This window comes from Plutella xylostella, chromosome 29, assembly GCF_932276165.1.
Source record: "Plutella xylostella chromosome 29, ilPluXylo3.1, whole genome shotgun sequence".
Lineage (NCBI taxonomy): Eukaryota > Metazoa > Arthropoda > Insecta > Lepidoptera > Plutellidae > Plutella > Plutella xylostella.
Genome location: NC_064009.1, coordinates 1,275,875 through 1,298,397, shown reverse-complemented (window position 1 = coordinate 1,298,397; position 22,523 = coordinate 1,275,875). Strand labels below are relative to the sequence as shown.

Sequence of the window (22,523 nt, the reverse complement as noted above, 5' to 3'; positions counted from 1 at the left end):
TATAAATCAAAAAATGAAAAGTACCTATCACAGAGTTATTAAAATACCTGATGCAAAGATAAGAGAAAAAGAGACCATGTAAAAAATATGAGAGATGCATGCATATTAAAGGAAAAGTGGGGCATTCAGTTAACAGTCATTATTTTATGGAAAGAATAACACTCGTGACTTATTATGTAGTGCTACGAAAGCGGACCCAAGAAAGCGAGACGCACGCATATTCCGTCAATTATTCAAGATTAATAACCGCAACACCAGCAAAACCATCGAATACAATTCACTATTTTAAAGATAGCTTTTATAAACCTGGACGGATTTACGAGCTGAACTAGCGTTCTCAGGCATTTCTTTGATTCGAAAGTTGGAATTGAAACGCTATTGTAACAGAACACTGGCTGTCTGCAGTTGAAAAGTTTCGTCCACAAACATCCGAGGCTACAGTTACATTAAAAACTTTCTCGAACTGACTCACAACTAACATGGGAAGTAACGCTGTCATTTTAGACGTGAAATACATAACGTCTAGACTGAACCCGTACAAGACAGATAATGAAATTCTAGGAAAAGTAATGCGACGTTATTTTCCATTTCAAAACACATGTAGCAGTCTCCATGTCAAAACATACAACTAGTGCAATAACGGAGGAAACATTCGCATTCATTCCTAATGCTGCACTTCCGTGTGTTCCCGTGACGTCAGAACTGGTTTCTGTTCGAGAATAGTTTCCGCCGCCGACAATTCCGCGAGCATTTTCAAATGTACAGCGTTATGGCGAGGCGCATTACGGAGAGAGTCGCGGGGTCGGCGAGGCGAGTCGAGCACCGTCTCGGCCGGGATTGTGTCCACCGAAGCGGCATGCACTCCGACGATACGCCGAATGCTGCCATTATAGGACCAAGCCGCAACCCACCACCCCGGCTTACGTAAACCACTTAAGACCATTGCGGTCAGAAATGTTCTCAAACTAATGGCAGTTCGGGGTTAGTTCTCTTGTTAATCTGTTTGCTGTCGTAAATTTCAAGGATTAGGGTTAAAGTAGTAATTACTGATCCGAATACAGTAAAGGCGTTTTTTGCTGTGATGTGAGAATTGCCAGTAATTACAGCATCGGCTTCCTCGTGCGTGTCGTGCGAGTGTCGTGGACGCGTCAGTCATTATGCGCAATGATACGTGGCGGCCTCCCAAGGCTCTTTGTAATTGTAGACCGGCCTGAGGTGTGCCGGTGTGCCGTCACTTAATGCGATCACTCAACCAAAGCCTCGCAGTGTCGAAGGAAAAACGTATCGATTGCCCCGTGTAAACAACGATCAGCAATTACGTCTCAATACGTTTTGTTTGGACCTTACACAATAACAACGTTGACAACAACAAAGTTCAAGAGGGGAAATATTGTGGAAGGCACGTGCATACGTTTCGGATGATTGATGATTCTTAATAAAGCAAGGGACGTGGGTCACGAATTAAGGACCCAAATAAAGGACTATTAGTACGACCGTTGGGTTGCGGTCACTGAATTCTGCGAATATTGAGAAAACTATTGTAATATATCCCACATTTTCTTATTGAAGGTAACCCAACAATTGGTCGTAAATTAATGTAATAACAGCGAGTACATAGCACAATGCATGCCAATAGTTTCCTGTTAGAACTAACACAACGAACAATTACTCAAGTGTGATGTTTGATAAACGTTTAGTCCATCATTGATATTCAAATACATGCGCCTAAGGTTAAGGCGTTTCGCTGTTACTCGAAATGTCTCTACATACAACCATGTATTGTGTCCCGACAATCGGCTGTAGACGATGCAACATAATAGGGCTCGTTCGATTGCTTCTAAGTCGTTTCGCAGTATATAAAAACTGGTGGGATGGGTGTAGCGTAGCTTAGTAGCCAGTCGGCAATGGATTGAGTGCAAGGGAATTAATCGGTGAAGGCATTCGGTCGACGACCCGCCGCGGCCGCACCTGCGCCTGCGAGCTCAGATTCGAATACCATCTGATCGGAAATACAAAAAACACACCATACTGTTCGCTTCATCAAACCAATCGGACGATTGACTGCTCTATTACCGAGCAGTAAGACGGAGAATTTAGGATTTGGAGGTGTCCATATCAACACCTGTTTAAAGACTGATGCATTCAATGCATTTGCGGTCGTGCACTTATTGTAAACAAGAACATTTGCTGAGCTAGGTATCTGGTTAGTCGAGGAAATGTGGTTTGATTTATTAACGGATAATCATTACCGCGTAGTGTACTACAAAGTAAGTAGTAGTAAGTTAATAGTACGCTAATCGCTTCTTGATTACAGCAATAAAAACAAAAATAGAAATCCAATTACTATTTATCTGCCTATTGTCCTTGTTGTTTATTTATAAATTAAGACTCTTTCTTACCACCGCTACCCAATAAATTAATCTTGAGCAGTCTTAAAAACTTTTATAATGGACTCTTAGAAAAATAACGAGTCAAGTTTAGCGTTAATAGGGTGATTTGTTGGACTTAAGTAAGGAGGTACTTGAATCAATCAATGTATACTCTACAATATGTACGGTATGCATAAGCGACAGATATGTATAGCTGAAGGGATTGAATTACGCATGTATTTGCATAACCGCTTGAAGCGTTGCACAAACAGGTATGCACAGATATAAGATACTGTTAGTAGGTATACCTAACTACCAATGCAACGTGGGTTTGCATAATTTTATATCATAAGTATGCAGTCATCAGCATTATCGACACTTATTATTGAAACTGTTATCACTGAAGTTGCATGTATGTTGTTGGAAAACGAAGCACGTCCTACAGAAAACAATAATACAGTGTTTATTCATGTATTTACCCTCGGAGATAGTAGGCAGCACGTTAACAACACTGACGATGCCGACGTTGGTTGGCTCACTCATTCACACAAAACTGATACAAAAGAAAGTGACAGCACTAAAACATCAGCTGAACCAATCCTCAGGACACCAGCGGCACACTTGTCACTTATCAATCACGTAGCCCACATAGATAGCGAAACAATTATGCCACCGCTGATTTTAAACACAAAGGCTTCGAATGAATTGGCACAGTCACTCGAAAAGCGGAGATTGTAGATAAACCGTAACATGCGTGGTCACTGTAAACACATTTTCCATAATTTGGAAGAGAAATTGTAAGTCTTGAAATGAGGATGACCTAGATGGACACTGAAGTGATTTCGGTAGTCGGTGAGTGTGCGCGGGCGCCGTCCAACCGTGGCGGAGCTCCGGGGCCTACTGACGAGAATCGAGGCTTCACCGACGCCCGCTAACCACTTCTTATCTCTCTGAATATACTTACATATTCTGTGCACTGCTTGCATGCTCAACTTATTGGTGTCCGACCACCGCTTGCCTAGAATTTAAAACACCGAACGCTTCCTCGGTGAAAAATGACGATTACTGAAATATTGAGTACTCTATTCTGTATCGAATTTAACTGGAAGTTATTGAGGTAACAGCAGGCATTATCGATGTTCACCAGCGAAATGGTAAGTAAAAAGAAGCGTTTCCCCAAAACAGGACCGTCATTTGGACAGTCATTACAGGAGTAACATGAAACATTAGGAAAAGACCCAAATAAAAATGAATGTGTTCGTAAAGAGATTCTAGGAAACGACCGTAATAGATGTTTTATTTACAAATATTAGAGTATGACTTTTTAATGTGTTATTATCAAACATTTACATACTATGTTTCCAAATAGGATGATAAGGGTGGAAGTAGAGACACAGTTTTACTTCCGCCTGTAACTTAAATTCAATTATGGGAATAAAAGGATCTAACGGAGTGGAATGACAATTCGACAGTAAACAACAAAACAAAAGGTCCTGACCTCGGGTGAGACAAAGAGGCACTGGTCAGTGTATTGTATAGCGTCAAGTAACTTCGCCAGTCACACATCTATATGTGCGTGGCAATTACTTGGATCTCAGTTTTTGATTCTGAAGGATTGTTAGAAATCAAACTTATAAATGAAGACTTGAAATGAAATAAATTAGCAATAAGAAATTTTCAGTACACTGGATAAAGCCCGTATGGGTTAAGCAAGGTAGGTAGATGATAATAGTGAATAGGATTGTTAGAGTTAAAAAAGGGATAAATTGGATTCAGATACTTGAAGAAATATCAAAAGGCATTACAAACACAAACAGCCAATGCAAAGTCATAATGAATCGTTATCAACATTCACTTGCGACAGTTGCGCGAGGTCGCACGTGTCAATAAATAAATAATAGTGCACTATTAATAGAAGGCGCCACCGGGATCGTACTTACAGATATTAAGTTCAACAACATGCACTATTATGTTGAATACTTCGGTATTTACATAATTGTTTGTAATACTAAAGTCTTTGTTAAGTACGCAGTGAACAACAGGACCTATATTTATGTCAACAAAACTAAATTGTCACTGGAAATATTTCCACAGCAATAGTAAATACGAAAGTTAATGAGGCTAATAGTAGATCCAGATGAAGTTTACAAACATTCCCTATCCGATTGTCTTGGATCAAGATTCAAACAAATATAATGATAAAGTCAACTGAAACGACAAAGCAATAACAAAGTGAACTGTAGCGAAAGAGAACCAACATCAAAGAGCTTAAATATCACTCTGATATTCAGGTCAGTAAATCGAGATGGTTTCCAGAGAAAATTTTGAATTTCTACTGGGCTACATCAGATATAATAAGCGTAATGAAGTAGTTTTGTCTTACCGATAGCAATTTGCTAATATTAAGTATATGGCACTCTTCAGATACCCAAATAACTATAACATTTTACTAAGTATAACATTGCTTTTTCATTTCAAATAGCTCAAGTATATATTATATTATGTACTCCAAAAGCCATGATAGCCTTCGATTGGCTTTAAATCATCCCGGGGAGCATCGCCATATACGGTTTGATAATATTTGTTGATAATGTCCATTACACAACAACGAATATTATGCCATGCAGCAAAAAAGTCAGTGCGTTACTCCAAGTTAAGTGGTGCAAAGCCTGTCCTGCATAAAGCGTTCTTTTATGCAAAAATATACATGAACATGTCGCGAATTCTATTCATAAATGCAGTATTTTGCCAAAAACAATTTCGTACACTCAATTGAAATTTCACATGCAACGATTTCACGGAGGGCGAAAAGCATGTCGAGATTGTGAAACTTCAAATTCACTTTTTAACTCTTCCGAATTCTCACCAACGTAATAGAAAGTACTCTTATATTCCTAGGTGATTGTTATGTTTGTATTTACTAAACTGAAACGGTTGCTGGAAAACTGAAATCCGTTATAATATTTATTTGCACAGTTTTTAGTGAGTAGTAAACCTATTCAGACAATAGAATTCTGGGATCTAGAAATAGACACTTTTTTGTGTATGCTAATAAATAGCATTTAAAAACTCCTGTTGAAGCGATTTACGGCATACTCACTCCTTTTAGCCGCACCGAAGTCGTCCTCATGTTCGTGGAACGCCGTGTCCCCATCGTACTCGTAAACCTTGAAACTGTCGAAGGAATACAGCTTGACGGCTTCGCTTTATCGCTCTTTGAACCGTCTCCCAAAACCCGGCAGCTAAACTCACGAGGGCCTCTTCTCAATTCATGCCACGTACGGCCGCACGCGTCTCACAAACCCGATGCGCCAAAACCCGGAAACTTAGCCCGACAAAAGACCGCTCCACCGCAACACACGGATATCTCGCTACAACACCCGAAACCAATTTCGCCAACTTGTTAACTATTCAAGCACTTCGACCTCTTAAACAAAGGGGCGCAACGTCTCACTGTCCAATAAAGTCACTCGCAAACTTTCTTCGGCACTACGGAAATAATTCAATAACTTCTCGACGCAGTATGTGCACGGCACAGACGCACGTTTGTTGTCGCGTCGGACAAGGGGCGAAGTTTAGCGCGCACGATTACTGGCGAACTGTTGGCGATTTGAATTTAGAAGTTGATTACGATCGCGGCGGGAGCGGCTGCGGCGACGGCGTCGGAGCGGTGGAGTCGGCAGGGCGGGCGCGCGGCGTCTGGCCGGGATGCAGCGGCCCGCGCCGGCGCCCGGAACTGTGTCAGCAGACACCCTCGAGCCGCCCGCCCGTTCATGAATACACCCCCTACGCTTGACACATCGATATCTCTTTGTCGGTTGTACGTGTGAGCTAACTGCTGTTTCAAGTTCAATGACTCCTTTATTTTAGAATCATTCATAGGGCCTTTACGACTGAAGCGCTCAAGAGTTTTCCCCCTCTGATTCTTAAAAGCTTTGAAAACGGCATAACATTGGGGTAGCAGAGTGACCTATTACCGAATAAGGTGATCGAATTATCGATTTACTTTAGCATTAGCATTGTAAATACCTTCGACGTTGCATTATTGACTGATAAGCCGATTTAAGTGGGTGAAGGTCGATAAAGTCGTGAGGCTAATAATAAATTCATCGATGTTCGACATAAGGGTTCTGTCGATTCCGTAACGCGCTGGTGAACTGTTTTATTATTTTTCATTGAATCTGCAGATACTATAATACCTACTCAGTTATTTAATAATAAGATTGTTTAAGTAGCGGCTGTTTTTTGACTGCCATTGCTTCTTTCCCAAAATATAAGATGTAGAGATCTTGATATCCGTAAACAATTCACACTATATTTTATACAGAAGGTTATATATCACAGAATTGCAAACTCCAGAACCATTATACTTATTAAAGCACGTACAACAAACAATGCTTTTACCGGACTCGCCTGCACATAGCTCATGCCAGAGAAAAGTCATACTTTGCTTTGACTTCTAAAATCGCGCGATAAATCGTGTTATTATTGTATGCATTCCGTGGGTCGAAGCACTGGTTTGTATGCCATTTACAGAGATGGATTACCTATTAGGTATACTGTGCCGATAAGGTAACATGCGGACGTAATTCAATACTGTAGCTCATTGTTACCGGTCAGTAAAGGGCATCGAATACTGCTTATAGCTTCTGACTCGATACTAGTTCTTTGTGAGTATGGATAATGCTGGTTCTGACGCATGTAACTCCTCTAATGACGATCAGCTGTCGCTTCTATTTATGGTTAGAACAATGGAAGGTCTGGTATAATTTTTTTGCAATTTTTTACCGAAAAATCCTAAAACTGTTATATTCAACGTTTTATATCATCGGCATCAATGAAATGAAAGTTATTGCTGAAAATAAATTATGTTTATTGTCTGCGTGTGCATTTTCGTAGTCTACGTAACGTTACGAGTGTAGAGTAATGTCATAAGCTTTCGCAGACGCATTTGTGTGAAGTGACCCTACATTACACGACCTCTGACATTTAGTTCACAAGAGCAGGCGGCCGGTGGCCTGTTATTTCTAGGTAATGATGTCCCGGGAACCTTGCTTCTTTAGGCACCCAAGGTTGGAAGTTTATAGAGCCTCTACCGGGCGCCTAATTAGCTGGGCTAATTGTGAAATATTATTGCTGGGTTGGCGAAATGGCGGCGATTTAGAAGGATCGTACATTAGTGGAGGCAGTCGGCAAATTGATTAATTATAATGATTCGGATCATTAAACTGAATTTCCTGACAAATTATACAAATCAAAGTTATGTAATAGGTAATACCGGAAAACTGTAAAATATGACTGGAGTATGGTAAAACGTGTGAAATACTTAGAGAAAACTAACAGGAGAATACTACATTATGGAGAAATCCATGCAAATTATAGCACACACAAGCAAAATTACTGCTCTATATTAGGAAGAAGTTCCAAGAAATGATGTACCAATCAATACATAACATGTTTAGCAATAAACTGAATCACAACACATGCAATAAGCAAATCAAAGTTCCTGTGACCTTGGCACATTGCGCCAAGCGACTAGCACCGTCTTTTGTGCGCTTCGCGTGACGTCATCAGATACACAGGGAATCACTAGAGTCACCAAGTCTGCGATATTCGGTAGTGTCAGGCATTCGTTAGGCGATCGTGAAAACGTAAAATAAAATAATATCCTCCCTATTATATCCTGCTTTATTAGAAATGCGAATGTTTGTAAGTATGGATGGTTGGTTTGTTACTCTTTCACGGGAAAACGGCTGGAGCAATTTTGATGAAACTTTTAATAATTATCAATCCCGAAATTCCCACGGGAAAACTTTTTAAGGTAAAGCGGCGATCGCGGGCACACATTTTCTTGACATAAAAATGGCTGATGTGAGTTTGAGGCCAAAGTACTTGACGCCACAATCGTAAGAGCTGAGAGAGCTATGTAGGCAGTTGTTTGTCGGCTTACAAACGCTCCTTAGGGCTGAGTTGGCTGCTGTTAGACGTTTAGGTAAAGGTCAAGAGTGTATGTTATGGCTAGTGTAAAGTGTTGCTTGTATGAACTTTTTAAATTACCTATGTTATATAAGTTTATTAATTATTGATTTGTTACTATAATTGGGCACTTATTAGCTGCTCTTCTGGTCAATCTTATATGGTTAGTTATTTGTAGGGTTAACCAGTTAATAATTATATTAAAATTTATCTTCCTCACTAACATTCAGCTATAAGTAAGTAACATTGTAGAAAGTCAATGGTATGATACATATAGGGAGATAATATTAGTAGAGATAACATTCAAAAGCTTTTCTTATTAGAAGACACAATTTATTTATCAATCATCATCATCAGCCTATATGTCAAACCATTGCAGGTGAGATGACACACAGCCTTCTCCATGGAACTTTACAAATGAAAAAAATATCTAATTATCATCATCATTTACTGACCACAGGCCTCTCCCAAGTAGTGACGTCCTTCAACAAGAAGTTGGTATTTTAGCACATCTAGATGTGTGAACCCACTAACCCACAGTGACCAGTATGGGAAATGGTCCAAGCTAAGAAAGGCAGTTTAGACCTCAAGGGGACATGCACAAAGCTTCCACTCGAGAGAGCCAGGTACAGGTAATAACAGCCCCACACAGAATAGAATAGTACCTCTGTGTATAAAAACAAACTAGTGAAAGTGATACAGTCTGGCAGCGAACATTATATTTCAGTAATTTGAAAGTGCTTCAGTTACAACAGAGCTGTGTATCATTTCAGGATTCCGCTTGTTTAATGAGCGTGCAACACTGAAGTGAAATTAAAAATAATTCCAAGTAATTTGGTATCACAAAATATCTGAAACAGAGTATCTATTCAGAACATTCATAGGTTAGCAGTAGTAGTTTAGGTCAAGTTCTGCCAAAATATTCATAGCTCAAGATTTTTAGGAGGAGGGTTAAATGTAAGTTAATGCAACCATACATTTACACAGGATCTGTGTTGAAGAACCAGAATATACCTACTAAGGTGGTGAAAAAAATGTTTGTCTCTCGCCCACTATTCCTACTACAGTGTTAAATACAACGTGCGTTTCGAGACATAAATAACAAGACTTTACTCAATATTTAACCAAAACTTGAGAGAATATACATGCAAATTATCCACGTACTCTCGTATTAAGATACCACTAGATGCCATTAAATATCTATACTTAAAATTAAGGCATACAATCAACTTGTTTTAGCACTGCATTCATGACTTCAGAAGTTTACAAGTTTTCAAAAGTTCCCTGTCGGTATCATAACATTGCATTATAAACCATTACTTTAATAACATGTGAGTCCGTACGAATCTCTGTTTTGTTTAGTTTAGTACTTTCGTGTTAATTAAGCATAATATAAATAGTAATTAACGAAGAAGTTGCAACGACCACAAAACTTACCGTCTTTGACATTCTTTGCTGACTGAGACGTTGACACTCCGGGTATGGTTTTATCACTTGCACAATACATTTTATCTTCAACCAAAAGTTTATAACGTTATCTAAGTCTCATCTAGCCAAATTGCTCATAGTTTTATCTCAAAATCGATTTGATAACACAATAAAGTTGCACGTAACGCGAATCGCGGCGGCCATTCTACATTCCGGTTGTAAATATAGCTCCATAGACAAATTTTTGATAGTTTTATTTTTTATTCACAGAATAGAAAATACTACATTTTTGGGAGAAATGATACCTGATTTACTAAAATAAACCCAAAAAGGAGAATAAATTGTACAAAATAACAGCATTCGCTAGTGTCTTAAAAATCTCATTGCCAAGAAAAAGAAGCGCAGCTTATTTTAATAAAAAAATAACCAATATCTATCTATCTATAAATGAAAATATCTATGGCATTAGTGTGACCAGGAATGGAAAAATAATTTGGACTTAAAGCTTGCAAATAGAAACAAACGTAAAGATAAAATAGTAGTAGAGTATAAAGAAAATTAACTAAACTTCATAAGCTCACGAATAAAATAAAAATAATTTTACCGAAAAAAGACGTAAAAAGCTACATTTAAAAAAGTAGGTATTCTATTCTATTCTATTCTATTCTCTGTGGGGGTGTAAGTACCTGCACCTGGCTCTCTCGAATGGAACCTTTGTGCATATCCCCAAGGTCTAAACTGCCTTCCTAAACCACGCTGGTCCACTGCGGGTAGGTGGGTTCACATATCTAGATGTGCTAGATCTATATTCTAATTTTTAATTCCGCGGAATTCTGACATTTCATTAGTGATACCACTAGAAAAGCTCTTCACCAAAAAAAGGTAAAATTTGGATCCATTTAAGGGCAATATTTTTTTAATGTTTTCATAGAAAAACATATAAATCTAAATATTTACTTGCTCAAGTGAAGTAGGTAATAAAAAATAACAAATATGTCAATACTAGCTGTTGCCACGAGCTTCGCTTCACCATAATTAGTTTTCCCGTGGGAATTCCGCGATAAAAAGGCTACTTTTTATCGCGGAATTCCCTGGATTAACACATAAGCTATTATGTGTTAATCCAGGGTGTCAGCTAACTCCATTCCAAATTTCATTAAAATCGGTTCAGTTGTTTTGACGAGAAGAAGTAACAAAGGTACACACATACATACATACTCACAAACTTTCGCATTTATAATATTAAGTAAAATCACGACTCACGACCATTGTATCGAATTAATTTTAATTACTTTATTTTATTCTTTAGCATGGCATCACTTGCTACTAAATTCAGGGATAACCAACCTTTTTAATCGATTTCAAATAAAAGATTCTCAATTCGGTAAGTACATAATATGTTCGGTATATAGGTACCTATGTAAGATTATTGGAACTGCACCATATTAACATATGACAATCCATTAAGCCTAATAAACAAATATGTTTTTTTTATTGTATAACTATGTTTATATGTTTGTTGGTATGTATGTTTGTCCACGAATATCTCGGAAACGATTGATCCGATTGTTACTATTGTTTTTTAGAGTTCCGTACCTGAAAAGGAAAAAAGGAACCCTTATTGTTGTCCTGTCCTGTCTGTCACCACCCTTTTTCTCAGAAACGGTTAAAGATATCAAGCTAATATTTCATATAGATGTACATAATGATGAAATTGAAAGGAAAAATATCTCAGGTAAGTAGACTTGTATGGAACCCTCAGTGCGCGAGTCCAACAGGCACTTGGCCGGTTTCTTATCGTTGACCTATGGAGCCACCACCTGGCCCTTCCCAGGAAGCGGCCCCATCTGACAGAGCACAAGAGTCAGACTTTCTCTCTCCCAGAAAGAAGCGTCCTCGTGGTTCTTTTGTTCCTAACGTAAAGACCATCATTCTAAATATATCGTATGGCATTTTGCTTTGGGGTAGAACAGCTGATATTGAAACTATATTTGTATTACAGAAAAGAGCCATCCGCTCTATATACAAACTTGGTTCCAGGGATTCATTGAGAGAACTATTTAAAGAAATTAACATCCTTACAGTTCCATGTCAGTTCATTTTTTCCAATTTAATGTATGTACGAAAGAATATTTCAACTTTTGATACAATTGGCAGTAATCATGACATTAATACTAGGAACAAGCCCAAGCTGGCTTTTCCAGCGATGCGTCTAGCGAAAGTTAATAAATCGTTTTTAGGATACTGTATTAGATTTTATAATAAGCTTCCAACAGAAGTTACTCAAGTGCCAGAGAATAAGTTTAAGTGTTACATTAAAGAGAAACTGTGTAAAAAAGCTTATTATAAAATTGATGATTACTTAGAGGACGTTAATGCATGGCTGTGATAAATAGTTAGCTCTGCTCATATTATTATAATAAATATAAATTAAGCTTATAAGTATTGTATACGAACTAGTATTAAGTCTTTTTTTGAAAAGATGGCTCAGGAGTTTCTTGCCTCCGTTCTTCTCCTTAGACAGAAAGAGCCCCCCTTATCCGAACGGAGAGTAGTTTGTAAAAATTGACGTTCATCAGAAAATTTTATATTTTTACGATGAATAAAATTTTTTGAGTTTGAGAGTTTGAGTTTGAAAATATTTAAAAATATAATATAGAAAATTGACCGGATACAACTGATGTTCAGACTCGTATTGAAAAAAGTACCCAGCCAAAAAAGGTTTGTTGTCTCTGACATGTCAAAAATTGATAACTGTCAGAATTCCGTGAGATTAAAGATTAGAGATTAGATATGCAGGTTTCCTCACGATGTTTTCCTTCACCGTAAGAGCGATGGTATACATTGTACTTAAGTTAAAAGAACTCATTGGTACATGTCAGCGCCGGGATCGAACCCGCATCTCTGGCGTGAGAAGCGGACGCTTACCCGACTGAGCTACCACCGCTCTAAGTAGATGTTCATGTTTCGGGTATTTTTACAAAGTCGGGTATTATTCAAAGAAATCCAAATGTCACTAATGTCATTGTCACAAATGTACTGTCAGTGTCACTTCACTTGACGTGTATAGCTTTGTATTTGTAACAGAATTTATTACGATTTTTCATGAAAAACTGTAAATTCAGTAATTTTAGAGTGTAACCAAACTAATATAAATACTTTGCGAAGATGATGCAGCATCAGTACTGGGTAACCAAGAAGACTGTCTTGAAAAAACTGGGAACCAAAGAGGACGACTGTATAGTTTCGTCGGACGCCGAATTGGATGCTAAACTGGAGCTTTTCCGATCAATATCGGATAGCTGTTTGCAGCTGCAGAGGATCCTCGACCAGTACCAGGAGCGGCTGTGCGTGCTGGCTCAAGAAGAGAACTCTTTAGGGAAGTTTTTGAAGGAAGCTGGTAAGACGTCGGATCCGTCGGGAGTGCACATGGTTTCAGCCGGGAAGGCGATATCTTACTCCGGGCAGCAACGGCTGTCGATCAGGAGCCCGCTGCTGCGGCTGTACCACGAGGTGGAAACGTTCCGAGCGCGTGCGGTGAGTGACATGCGGTGCACGGTGTCTGCTATGGAGAAGGCGAGGACGGAGTACCGGGCAGCCCTCAGCTGGATGAAGTCTACCAGTGCGCAGCTCGACCCCGACACCGGCCGCGGCCTCGACAACTTCCGCAAGGCGCAGCGGCAAGTGCGCGAGAGCAAAAAGGCCTTTGATAAGCTCACACTGGATGTATTGCAAAAGGTTTGTTGTTATCTTGTGTTTAGTGTGTTGAATCATTGTTTTTATGTTGTATTCTGTTTGCTGCTGTTTTTAATATCCATATCTGTAATGTAAACATTGAAAACTGTAGTAGTAGATAAACCACTCATGAACCCTTTTTTGGACTAAAGTTTTTTTTTCCACTTACAGATTGACCTACTAGCAGCAGCCCGCTGTAACATGTTCTCCCACGTCCTGACAAACTACACTAGCTCCTTCCTGCAGTTCTCCAGCAAGGTGGCGCAGACCCTGGTGTCCTCGGCAGAGACCATGACGGTCAAACCTCAGTACCAGTTCACGATGCTCGCGGAGCTGTCACAGAAGTTAGGGGAAGGAGATGAGAAGAAGACAGAGGCTGTACCTGCTGATAAGGATCAAATGCTGTTTTTTCAGGTAAAATGTTTACTAGGCCTAAAACTCTTCCTGCATTGGAAAGAGACCTGTGCCCCAACAGTGGAACTTGATGGGATGATGTTTACCAAAGCCTATTAATTATCTTATATCAAATATTGATTGCCACTACTTGCTACTAACTCTGTGAGCTGTGTTACTAACTTCAGTGTTACCATTTGCAATGATTCTAATTTTCATAAGATACATTACATAACCTTTCCAGGACGAATACAAAGATGACGATGCCAAAAGTAAAGACAAGACACAGGAGAAGAAAGAGGAAAGCTCTGAGAACAACGAAACAGTTCCGTCCACTGCTGAAGCCTCGTCGGTTAACCTCATTGACACAAGTGAAGAGAATGCCATCAGCTCAGAGGGAGCTGTCAATGCTGATCTAGCCGGCTTGAGGATGGATGCCGGTGACATGGCCAGTCAGATGGGCTCTTTCATGCCTTCGCAGATGTTACAGGTAGGGTTGATACTTTTTATTTATTATAAGTTTATTTATAGTGTCTAGTGTAGAAATCACATTGTATTGATAAAAAAAATTGAATAGCTTGCAATCCAGAAAGGTTTATCAAATATGTATACTATATGAAATCCTAAATAGCCATGGAGTAACTATACTACCTGCTGAATGGTTGGTGGTTACTGGTTAAATATAAAAAGTCCCAGCTCTGGAACACATTAAAGGCATCTTAAAAAACTATTAGATATATATGATAATCATAAATCAACTTCTTCAGACCTTATCAATCAACAGTAACTTTAACCAAATATCTCTACAATTTCAGGATCTGATGTCCCAAAACTTGCCGCCATCCCCGATGGCACCGAGCACTAGCGGGGAGCAAAAGAAGGTACCCATGAAGGTGGCACCGAAGAAGGAAGACAAGGCTGCTTGGTTCAAACTGTTTGCTGAGCTGGACCCTCTGGCCAACCCTGACAGTATGCCTGGTGCTAACAGCGACCACAGTCATGCTGCTTAGATAATTGTCTCTGTTGAAAGATGTAAAGGGTAAGTTCCAATTTCTCCATTGTGGGTTATCTAACCGACAGGGATTGATTTATAAATTAAACGTCATCTCCATATAAAATTCATGACAGATGTGTCAAAAGTTAACCACTCCACTCCCTGGGTATGCTGTAACCGAGAATGGAGATATTGGCACTAAGGGTATGTCCTGATTTGGCTAACATTCAGTATGTGAATTCTCTAGTTCTTTATTTAGTGCAGTGTGGCCTTGGCTTAGTTGCTCATCAGCAGGAGTTCTGGTGATATTCAATCACTTCCATACATAAGCCTTATCAAGACCCGCTTATATACCTATACAAATAAATAGTGGATTACTCAAAGGTTATTCAAGGATCTATGTGTCTTGTCATCCAATTAGATTGTCCTGATCCTAAAAATGCTAACTTAAAATACCTGTTAGCTCTCCTATGAGTAATTCCCTTTAGTGTCAGGTACTATATATTTATATTAACTTGCTATAAAAGCCTGAAAACATTGTATTGGCTCACAAATCTCGTATAACTTGATTAGTGTTAGGTATATAACACAAAAGTAACATAGGACAACATCATATTACATATTATATTATGTATTTATAAATAACTTGTGCTTTTGAAGTGGAAAAAAAATATAAGCACTGTATATGCAAAGTACCTACCTACATAAGAGATATAAACATTCCATAAATTATTTAGTTTGATAACTAATTCCATTCCGTTCATTAAGTGCAAATATTTATCTTTGAAGGGAAGTTGGCACAGTATTTATAATATGAAATGTGTATTGTATATTGTATGAGTATGACATTCACTGATAGTGATAGCCTACTACCATATAAAAATATACAGGATAGAAAAGATAGTTGTGGCAATGAGGGTAGCCTTTGCCTTACCCATTGTAGGTACAACAAAGATGGTTTATCCTCCTACAGTTTTGGAAGGATTACCCAGTCAGATTAATTACTATTTTACTGCACAGTGTTGCAATTTTTTGGAAGTCTGGATGGTCTATCTATAGCTGCAATGGTTTCAGCATTTATCTTATACAAACAGTATATTTTACATGGTTGTAGCTTCTTATAATTCAGTCGGTAGTTATTTGGTACATAGGTACCATTTATATGTAAGAAGTCTGTAAAGATCTGATACGAGGTGATGTAAAATTCCATAGTCTAACCCCCTTATTCATAGAAAAGTTACAATACGTTTTAACTAATAAACTGTTTTGTCCCTCTCTGTCAAAGAACAAATTGTACTTTGTCGGAGAGGGACAAAACAGTTTATTAGTTAAAACGTATTGTAACTTTTCTATGAATAAGGGGGTTAGTTTATGATTTATATTTTCCTGATCTTTTTTTATCTGGATGTGCGTTAGATATTAATAATCATGACAATGTTTGTTAATTTTATTTCTTGATACCAAAAAATACTATTCTAGTCGCTATACTTACCTAGCTTTTATTTTGAACCAATAAGTAATTTTATTTACCTACTTTACCAAAGAATTTTAATCAAGTATTATACTTATTGAGTACTTTTATTATTGTGAATTATATTAAGTATGTGTTTTATCGTATAATTTTAACTTTGCGGTACGATAGTTAGCTTCTATCTACTTATACTTTAGTAATAAGTTTTTATTGTTATTGAAATTATTTTAGCCCTTGTTGTGTGTGAAAATAAATACTGTACTTGATTTAAAATTACCTACATTTATTTCCATAAAGAACATTTGCCCGGTTCATACCTACCTGATAATCCAACACGATCCAATCATCCGTAGATATCAAGAATATTTTGTATTAAGCGTTAGTACCAGTCTGTACAGACCTATCGTCTGCATCAGATTAAAATCGTCTGCATCAGACTAATTAAAATCATTATGATCAGCGTTTATTCCTTCACTGCTGGGCATATGACATGGCTTTACCAAGGAGCTTCACCAACACTCTGTTCTTGTTTTTGCTCAGTTCCACATTCCCTTCTGGAGGACCCGGTGACCCGGTCAAAACCACTTCCAGCTAAGTCTAGCGGGCTATGGGGCGTCAGCGCTAGCTTTGCCTGTTGTAAGCTTGTAAGTCTTCTCTCGAGAACTCGTCTTCCCAGTGGTAAATTTTCAAAACATCATTAAAGTCTGTTTTTTAATCTCAGATAAGTACTTAATTGACTACTTCCGAAGTTTGGAACCGCAGGCTCGAATGACGAATCCCAGGGCATTTGTGTTTGCCTTGTGTCTGTATATCGTTTATCTATTTAATATGTATCTATGTATGTATTTCCGTAGATATATCAGCTACCCGACACTCATATCACAACCGTGTGTGAGATGTCCCCACATATTTATTTGTGTAGATGATCATATTACCGTTACATTAACTATTATAATCGTTACCGTTACAAATTATTTGTTACACATCACTATATCCGTCAAAACCAAAACGTCAATAATTTTGATTCATTCATTTATTTCATTCGGTCTTTTCAGTCAGATTTCCAAGAATTTTGAATTGTTTTGGAAATAAGATAATCGCACAATATTTTATATCTTCATAAAGTGGAGTTATTTGGCTGTATAAAACCGTTTGCAGCCTAGAACAAAAATGCTTAATTCATGTAAGTATTATCAAAATACCGGGTCATGATATAACCAAATTTAATCAGACTTCTTCCAACTTTTGTTTTAATATTTTCTGACGAAATTTTTCTTCCTATTTGCTTAGTTTTCCGTGGTCTCCTCGGGACCGACGATCCTCCGACCAAAGTTCTAGAGGTGAGGTCAGACAACTACATCTCAAGGCCGATCCACTACAGGGAGGAATCGATGTTACTTTACGGACCAAAAATGCCGCCTGATAACAAAAACTCGAAGGATAAATACTATGAGATTATTCTACACAAACCATTTACAGAAACGGCCCATCAGATGTACAGGTATTGTGTTTTTTACTATTTTTAATTGTTCTTTAAATGATACTTTATGTACAGTATTGTGCAAATTAATGTGAACACGAGTGAAAATTTAAAAAAAATACATTTATTAGTTCTAAAATAAAAAATAACAGAAATATATTAATACAATTTAAGTTGTTTTAATAGAAAATGTGTCCTCCCTGGTTTTTATAACTTCTTCAACACGTTTTGGCATAGAATCGACAAGGTTTTAACAGTTTTCTGATATTTACTGGTCTAAAAAACTTGTGTGGATTACAGCCTCAATCATTTTAGTTTTTCTTGTGCAATCCGTTTTACGAAGTCTAACTTTCATGATGGCCCACTTATTTTCAATGGGGTTAAGTGCCGGTGAGTTCTCTGGCCATCCAAAGGCATGATATCTTGTTGTCCTTGAAATATTTCAGCATAATCGTGGACACGTGGAATGGAGCCGAATTTTAAAGAAAAACTTATTGACCGTTAGCATCAACTTTTCTTAGTTTGGGACTGTTTTTCTTATATAGGTACCGAATGACTTGTGCCCATCGAAAGGATGATGGACTGGCTAAAATACAGTGACTTGCTAGAACGGAGATTAGAAGTTGAACTAAGAAAATTTGATGATAACGGTCAATACGTTTTTCAACAAAATTCGTCTCCATTCCACGTGTCCACGATTATGCTTAAATATTTCAAGGACAACAAGATATCATGCCTTTGGATGGCCAGAGAACTCACCGGCACTTAATCCCATTGAAAATAAGTGGGCCATCATGAAAGTTACACTTCGTAAAACGGATTGCACAAGAAAAACTAAAATGATTGAGGCTGTAATTCATACAAGTTTTTTAGACCAGTAAATATCAGAAAACTGTTAAAACCTTGTCGATTCTATGCCAAAACGTGTTGAAGAAGTTATTAAAACCAGGGAGGACACATTTTCTATTAAAACAATTTAAATTGTATTAATATATCTCTGTTTTTTTTATTTTAGAACTAATAAATGTATTATTTCAAATTTTCGCTCGTGTTCACATTAATTTGCACAATACTGTATTTATGCTTGATAATGAGCTAGTGGTTAAGTATCTGGAGATTCATAATGGAATTGTAATAGCCCACGGAAAATATCAATGTACATCTTTCATGACTTGAGAATATAATATATTTTAATAGTATTTAAAAATTTAGTTCATTTGATTCATATTGAGTACCACAAATTAGTCACCAATATCACCTATGAATTACAGGAACTAAGTGTTTATCAGTAATAGCAACAAATAGGTCAACTGATATGTGGATTTACATAGATAAAAGCAATATGTACCTATGTAAATTTATAGAAGAGAGTATTGCTAACTATCTGCTGTTTTAAATCAATAATTAATTGCAATTAGGTGTTTTATGAGAATGATCAAAATATTACTGTAACCCTCAATAGTACTGATACCCTCATGGGGAAGGGAGATAGGAAACATTCAGTTCTAAGGATTACACCGACCAAGTAGTGTGGCAGGACAGTATGGCCAACCACTCATTCAATCGGACGAGGGTACTGTCTCAACCCTACTCGGTATGTAATCAGGGTATGATTGTTCATACAAAATTCACCAACATAACAATGCTTTTTCCAGTCTATTTCGATCTGAAAACTTGGAGAGTGCAGAGGAAAAGTTTATTGCTTTCAAAGAGAAAATACCACCATACATCAAGATCACAAAAGAAGTAAGTTCCTTAATCCTTTGCAAGTGACTCATCATTTGGCATGAATAAGCAAAATGCTTTTGGCCTTTATGAGACTGGTACTTAACTGTTGACCTGTTGACTAATTATATTATAAGAAAACAGTGTCTGTTTTCCTTATAAAAATATATGTTTAGAATTCACACTGGCATTCATATTGTTTCCAAACATAGTAAGCACTACAGAAGTAAGTATTCACCATAGTAATATCCCTTATGATTACAAATAGGAGATCTGTAGAAGAAGAATTGCTCATCCCTTTTAATAATGAATCCTTAGGGTGCATAAAGGGGGCCACCCTGAGTGACATGTCATCTGTTCCTCCTTCTTAGCGTGTCAGTGCCAAACACTAGAATTATAACCTGGGGTTTCTCACCATGATAAGAGAATGCCAGTCAGATTAGCATCTGTCGCTGACTGATAAGAAAATAACAAATCCTCTACTATTCTCCTCAGTGTACAATACCAGCTCTACAGAAGCTCTGCGACACATTAGCAGAGCACCAGGGCTGGACGCTGGCGCACCTCGCCGCCCATTTCGGTCTATATGAGCTGTTCAACGATCCCGATGTGCAGAGACACATCAATGATGTCGACCCACCTACGGGTGCCACTCCGCTTATGGTGAGTTTTCTTGACTTTTTTTTTTATTCTTTATTGCAGAAATATAAAAAATAAATGTACAAAAGGTGGGCCTAATGCTAAGAGCATTTTCTACCAGCCAGTCTTGCTTTTTGTTATGTTTTTTTAATGAAAATTAATATTGAAGTTACGAAAATATACATGTACATAACAAGGAAGCTTAAGATAAACGTATAGTGGAGATGGATAATATTTGACTATCAGTAATCTTAAGACTGAGTCTGTATAGAATATTGAATAAAACAGCACAGGTGTAACACTTATGGTATGACTGTATTTACTGCAGAATACAATACTCCTTTGGCAGTATTGTATTCTGCAGCAGAATACAATACTGCCAAAGGAGTGTCTGATATGAATCATGCCATTACCATTAGGATTTTATGTATGGCTTACTTTATAATTGTATTGTACCATATTATGGAGACAAATGGTTGCATCAATAACCTACCTGACCTGTCTGGAATCTCAATAAATAGAAGGCACCAACCATATTTTTATTCATACTCACTCATGGCCATATCTTCCTAATGGGGAGGAAAACGCAAAGCTAATTCCAGATGTCGCCACTATCGAGAATTCTCCAGTTCTAATTGGTTGGTTCACTCGTCATTTTTTCTCTCTAATAATGTAATTGGCCAGAAACTGTAAGCCCCACTCGATAGGGCTGCCAAAGATTCACTTGTTTTTTCTGTTGTTGTTCATTTCAGGTGGCGATCCGCACAGGCAACCTGCGCATGGTGCAAGCGCTCATGTCGCTCAAGTGTGACCTGAACATGGTCGACTGCGAAGGAAACAATGTACTGCACTATGCTGCTGCAAGTAATAAGGAGATTGTTAATGTACGTTATTGTTTATTGTCTACTAGGTGTAATTTACCAGAAATAATGCCTTTCTTTTCCCTCCCATACCCTAACAAGACATCCTCGCCTTCCCTTCCCTTCGCTTTACGCCCCATTCTACTCTCCCTTTCATTTCTCTTCTTTTCCTTTTGGGGAAAAACGCTAGTTCCTTCTCCTTTCCGTTCACTGTACTCTATACCTAGTTACTAGTCAGCAGTTTGCCCACAGGGAACACAGCCTAGATGTCTTTAAAGTCGCCGGCCCGCCTTGCTGACTGTATGGCGGAAGGTTTAGCAGTTTTTCATTTGTCCCCAGCTATTAACCCCTCTAGCGTCCCTAGCTAAAATCTTACTAACAGCTGAACCCTATTTTTTAACAAATCATTATCTTCCACCCCCAGCTATTAACCTCTCTCGCGTCGCCGTCGCTCAACTCGTACAACCGAGCGGGTTACACGCCTCTGCACGCGGCGTGCGTCGCCAACGCGCCCGAGTGCGTGCGCGCGCTCATTGTGGCTGGCGCTGACGTCAACCTGAGCGTCAGCAGCCATTGCAACACGAGGCATGGGATACCTGGTAAGATAGTTAATTCGTAAGGTATTGAAGGTTAAGGTATTTTTACAGAATTTTTTAGTTGTCTTGAAAACATAGCCATAGGGATAAGACCGCCCATTCACGTCATTAAAAAAGCATCTGACGCCATATGTATCGCAATTCGCGATAGTAACTTTTATCTACGTAAATTTGTCACAAAACGCGATAAAAAAAGTATCGACTTTGATATGTTTATCGACGTCATTAAAAAATTATCGGACGCCAGATTTATCGCAATTCGCGATAGTAACTTTTATCTACGTACATTTATCACAAATCGCGATAAAAAAGTATTATATGAGATTGCTACACGGTTAGATTATCGACGTCGATAAAATCGTTTATGGCGAAACGCGTTACTAAGTAACTATCGCGAATTTCGAATATTATCGCAATTTGCGATAGTAACTTTAATCTACTTACATTTATCACAAAACGCGATAAAAAAAAGTATCGACATTGATAAACTCGTTTATGGCGAAACGCGATACACTGTCGTTTATCTACGTCGCTAACGAACCCGTGCAGCGGCAGCAGCGACACTACACTGCAGTATGAACGGCTACAACCGAGCGGGTTACACGCCTCTGCACGCGGCGTGCGTCGCCAACGCGCCCGAGTGCGTGCGCGCGCTCATTGTGGCCGGCGCTGACGTCAACCTGAGCGTCAGCAGCCATTGCAACACGAGGCATGGGATACCTGGTAACTATAACTCATCTGCGATTGCTACACGGGTAGGTTATCGATGTCATTAAAAAAGCTTCGCAAGCCATATTTATCGCAATTCGCGATAGTAACTTTTATCTACATATTTTTATCACATTAAAAAAAGGTAA

General features: G+C 38.3%; 3 protein-coding genes across 12 annotated transcripts in view; 2 read left to right on the top strand and 1 right to left on the bottom strand.

Moving 5' to 3' along the window:
- Positions 1-9,999, bottom strand: part of LOC105386248 (cyclin-dependent kinase 14) — an 81,126-nt gene extending 71,127 nt beyond the window's left edge. For 3 of the 10 annotated variants that reach the window (XM_048631822.1, XM_048631825.1, XM_048631826.1), the window contains exon 1: positions 9,783-9,998. In XM_048631822.1, the coding sequence (XP_048487779.1) occupies positions 9,783-9,852 (70 nt within the window). In that variant the 5' untranslated portion in view covers positions 9,853-9,998. Of the gene's footprint in view, positions 1-2,685; positions 2,807-2,848; positions 3,296-5,469; positions 6,007-9,782 lie in introns of those variants that run through there. The other 7 variants (XM_048631823.1, XM_048631828.1, XM_048631829.1 and 4 more) reach the window with 4 other exon arrangements.
- A 2,826-nt stretch (positions 10,000-12,825) lies between these two features.
- On the top strand, positions 12,826-16,106 carry LOC105386249 (islet cell autoantigen 1). The gene is made up of 4 exons (XM_011556764.3): positions 12,826-13,511; positions 13,680-13,922; positions 14,146-14,391; positions 14,717-16,106. The coding sequence occupies exons 1-4, from the start codon at positions 12,942-12,944 to the stop codon at positions 14,909-14,911; spliced, it is 1,254 nt and encodes a 417-aa protein (XP_011555066.3). The 5' UTR covers positions 12,826-12,941; the 3' UTR covers positions 14,912-16,106.
- Positions 16,107-17,388: 1,282 nt separating this feature from the next.
- Positions 17,389-22,523, top strand: part of LOC105386252 (85/88 kDa calcium-independent phospholipase A2) — a 50,788-nt gene continuing 45,653 nt past the window's right edge. The window contains exons 1-6 of the mRNA XM_048631710.1: positions 17,389-17,549; positions 17,657-17,867; positions 19,502-19,592; positions 20,067-20,234; positions 20,963-21,094; positions 21,495-21,669. Of these exons, the coding sequence (XP_048487667.1) occupies positions 17,537-17,549; positions 17,657-17,867; positions 19,502-19,592; positions 20,067-20,234; positions 20,963-21,094; positions 21,495-21,669 (790 nt within the window). The 5' untranslated portion in view covers positions 17,389-17,536. The remainder of the gene's footprint in view (positions 17,550-17,656; positions 17,868-19,501; positions 19,593-20,066; positions 20,235-20,962; positions 21,095-21,494; positions 21,670-22,523) is intronic.

Excerpts from the sequence above, each read along its gene's own strand:
- LOC105386249 (XM_011556764.3), top strand. The coding sequence starts at position 12,942 with ATGATGCAGCATCAGTACTGGGTAACCAAGAAGACTGTCTTGAAAAAA. Across the intron at positions 13,923-14,145 it reads ATCAAATGCTGTTTTTTCAG|GACGAATACAAAGATGACGA; the intron begins GTAAAATGTTTA and ends TAACCTTTCCAG. Across the intron at positions 14,392-14,716 it reads TGCCTTCGCAGATGTTACAG|GATCTGATGTCCCAAAACTT; the intron begins GTAGGGTTGATA and ends CTACAATTTCAG.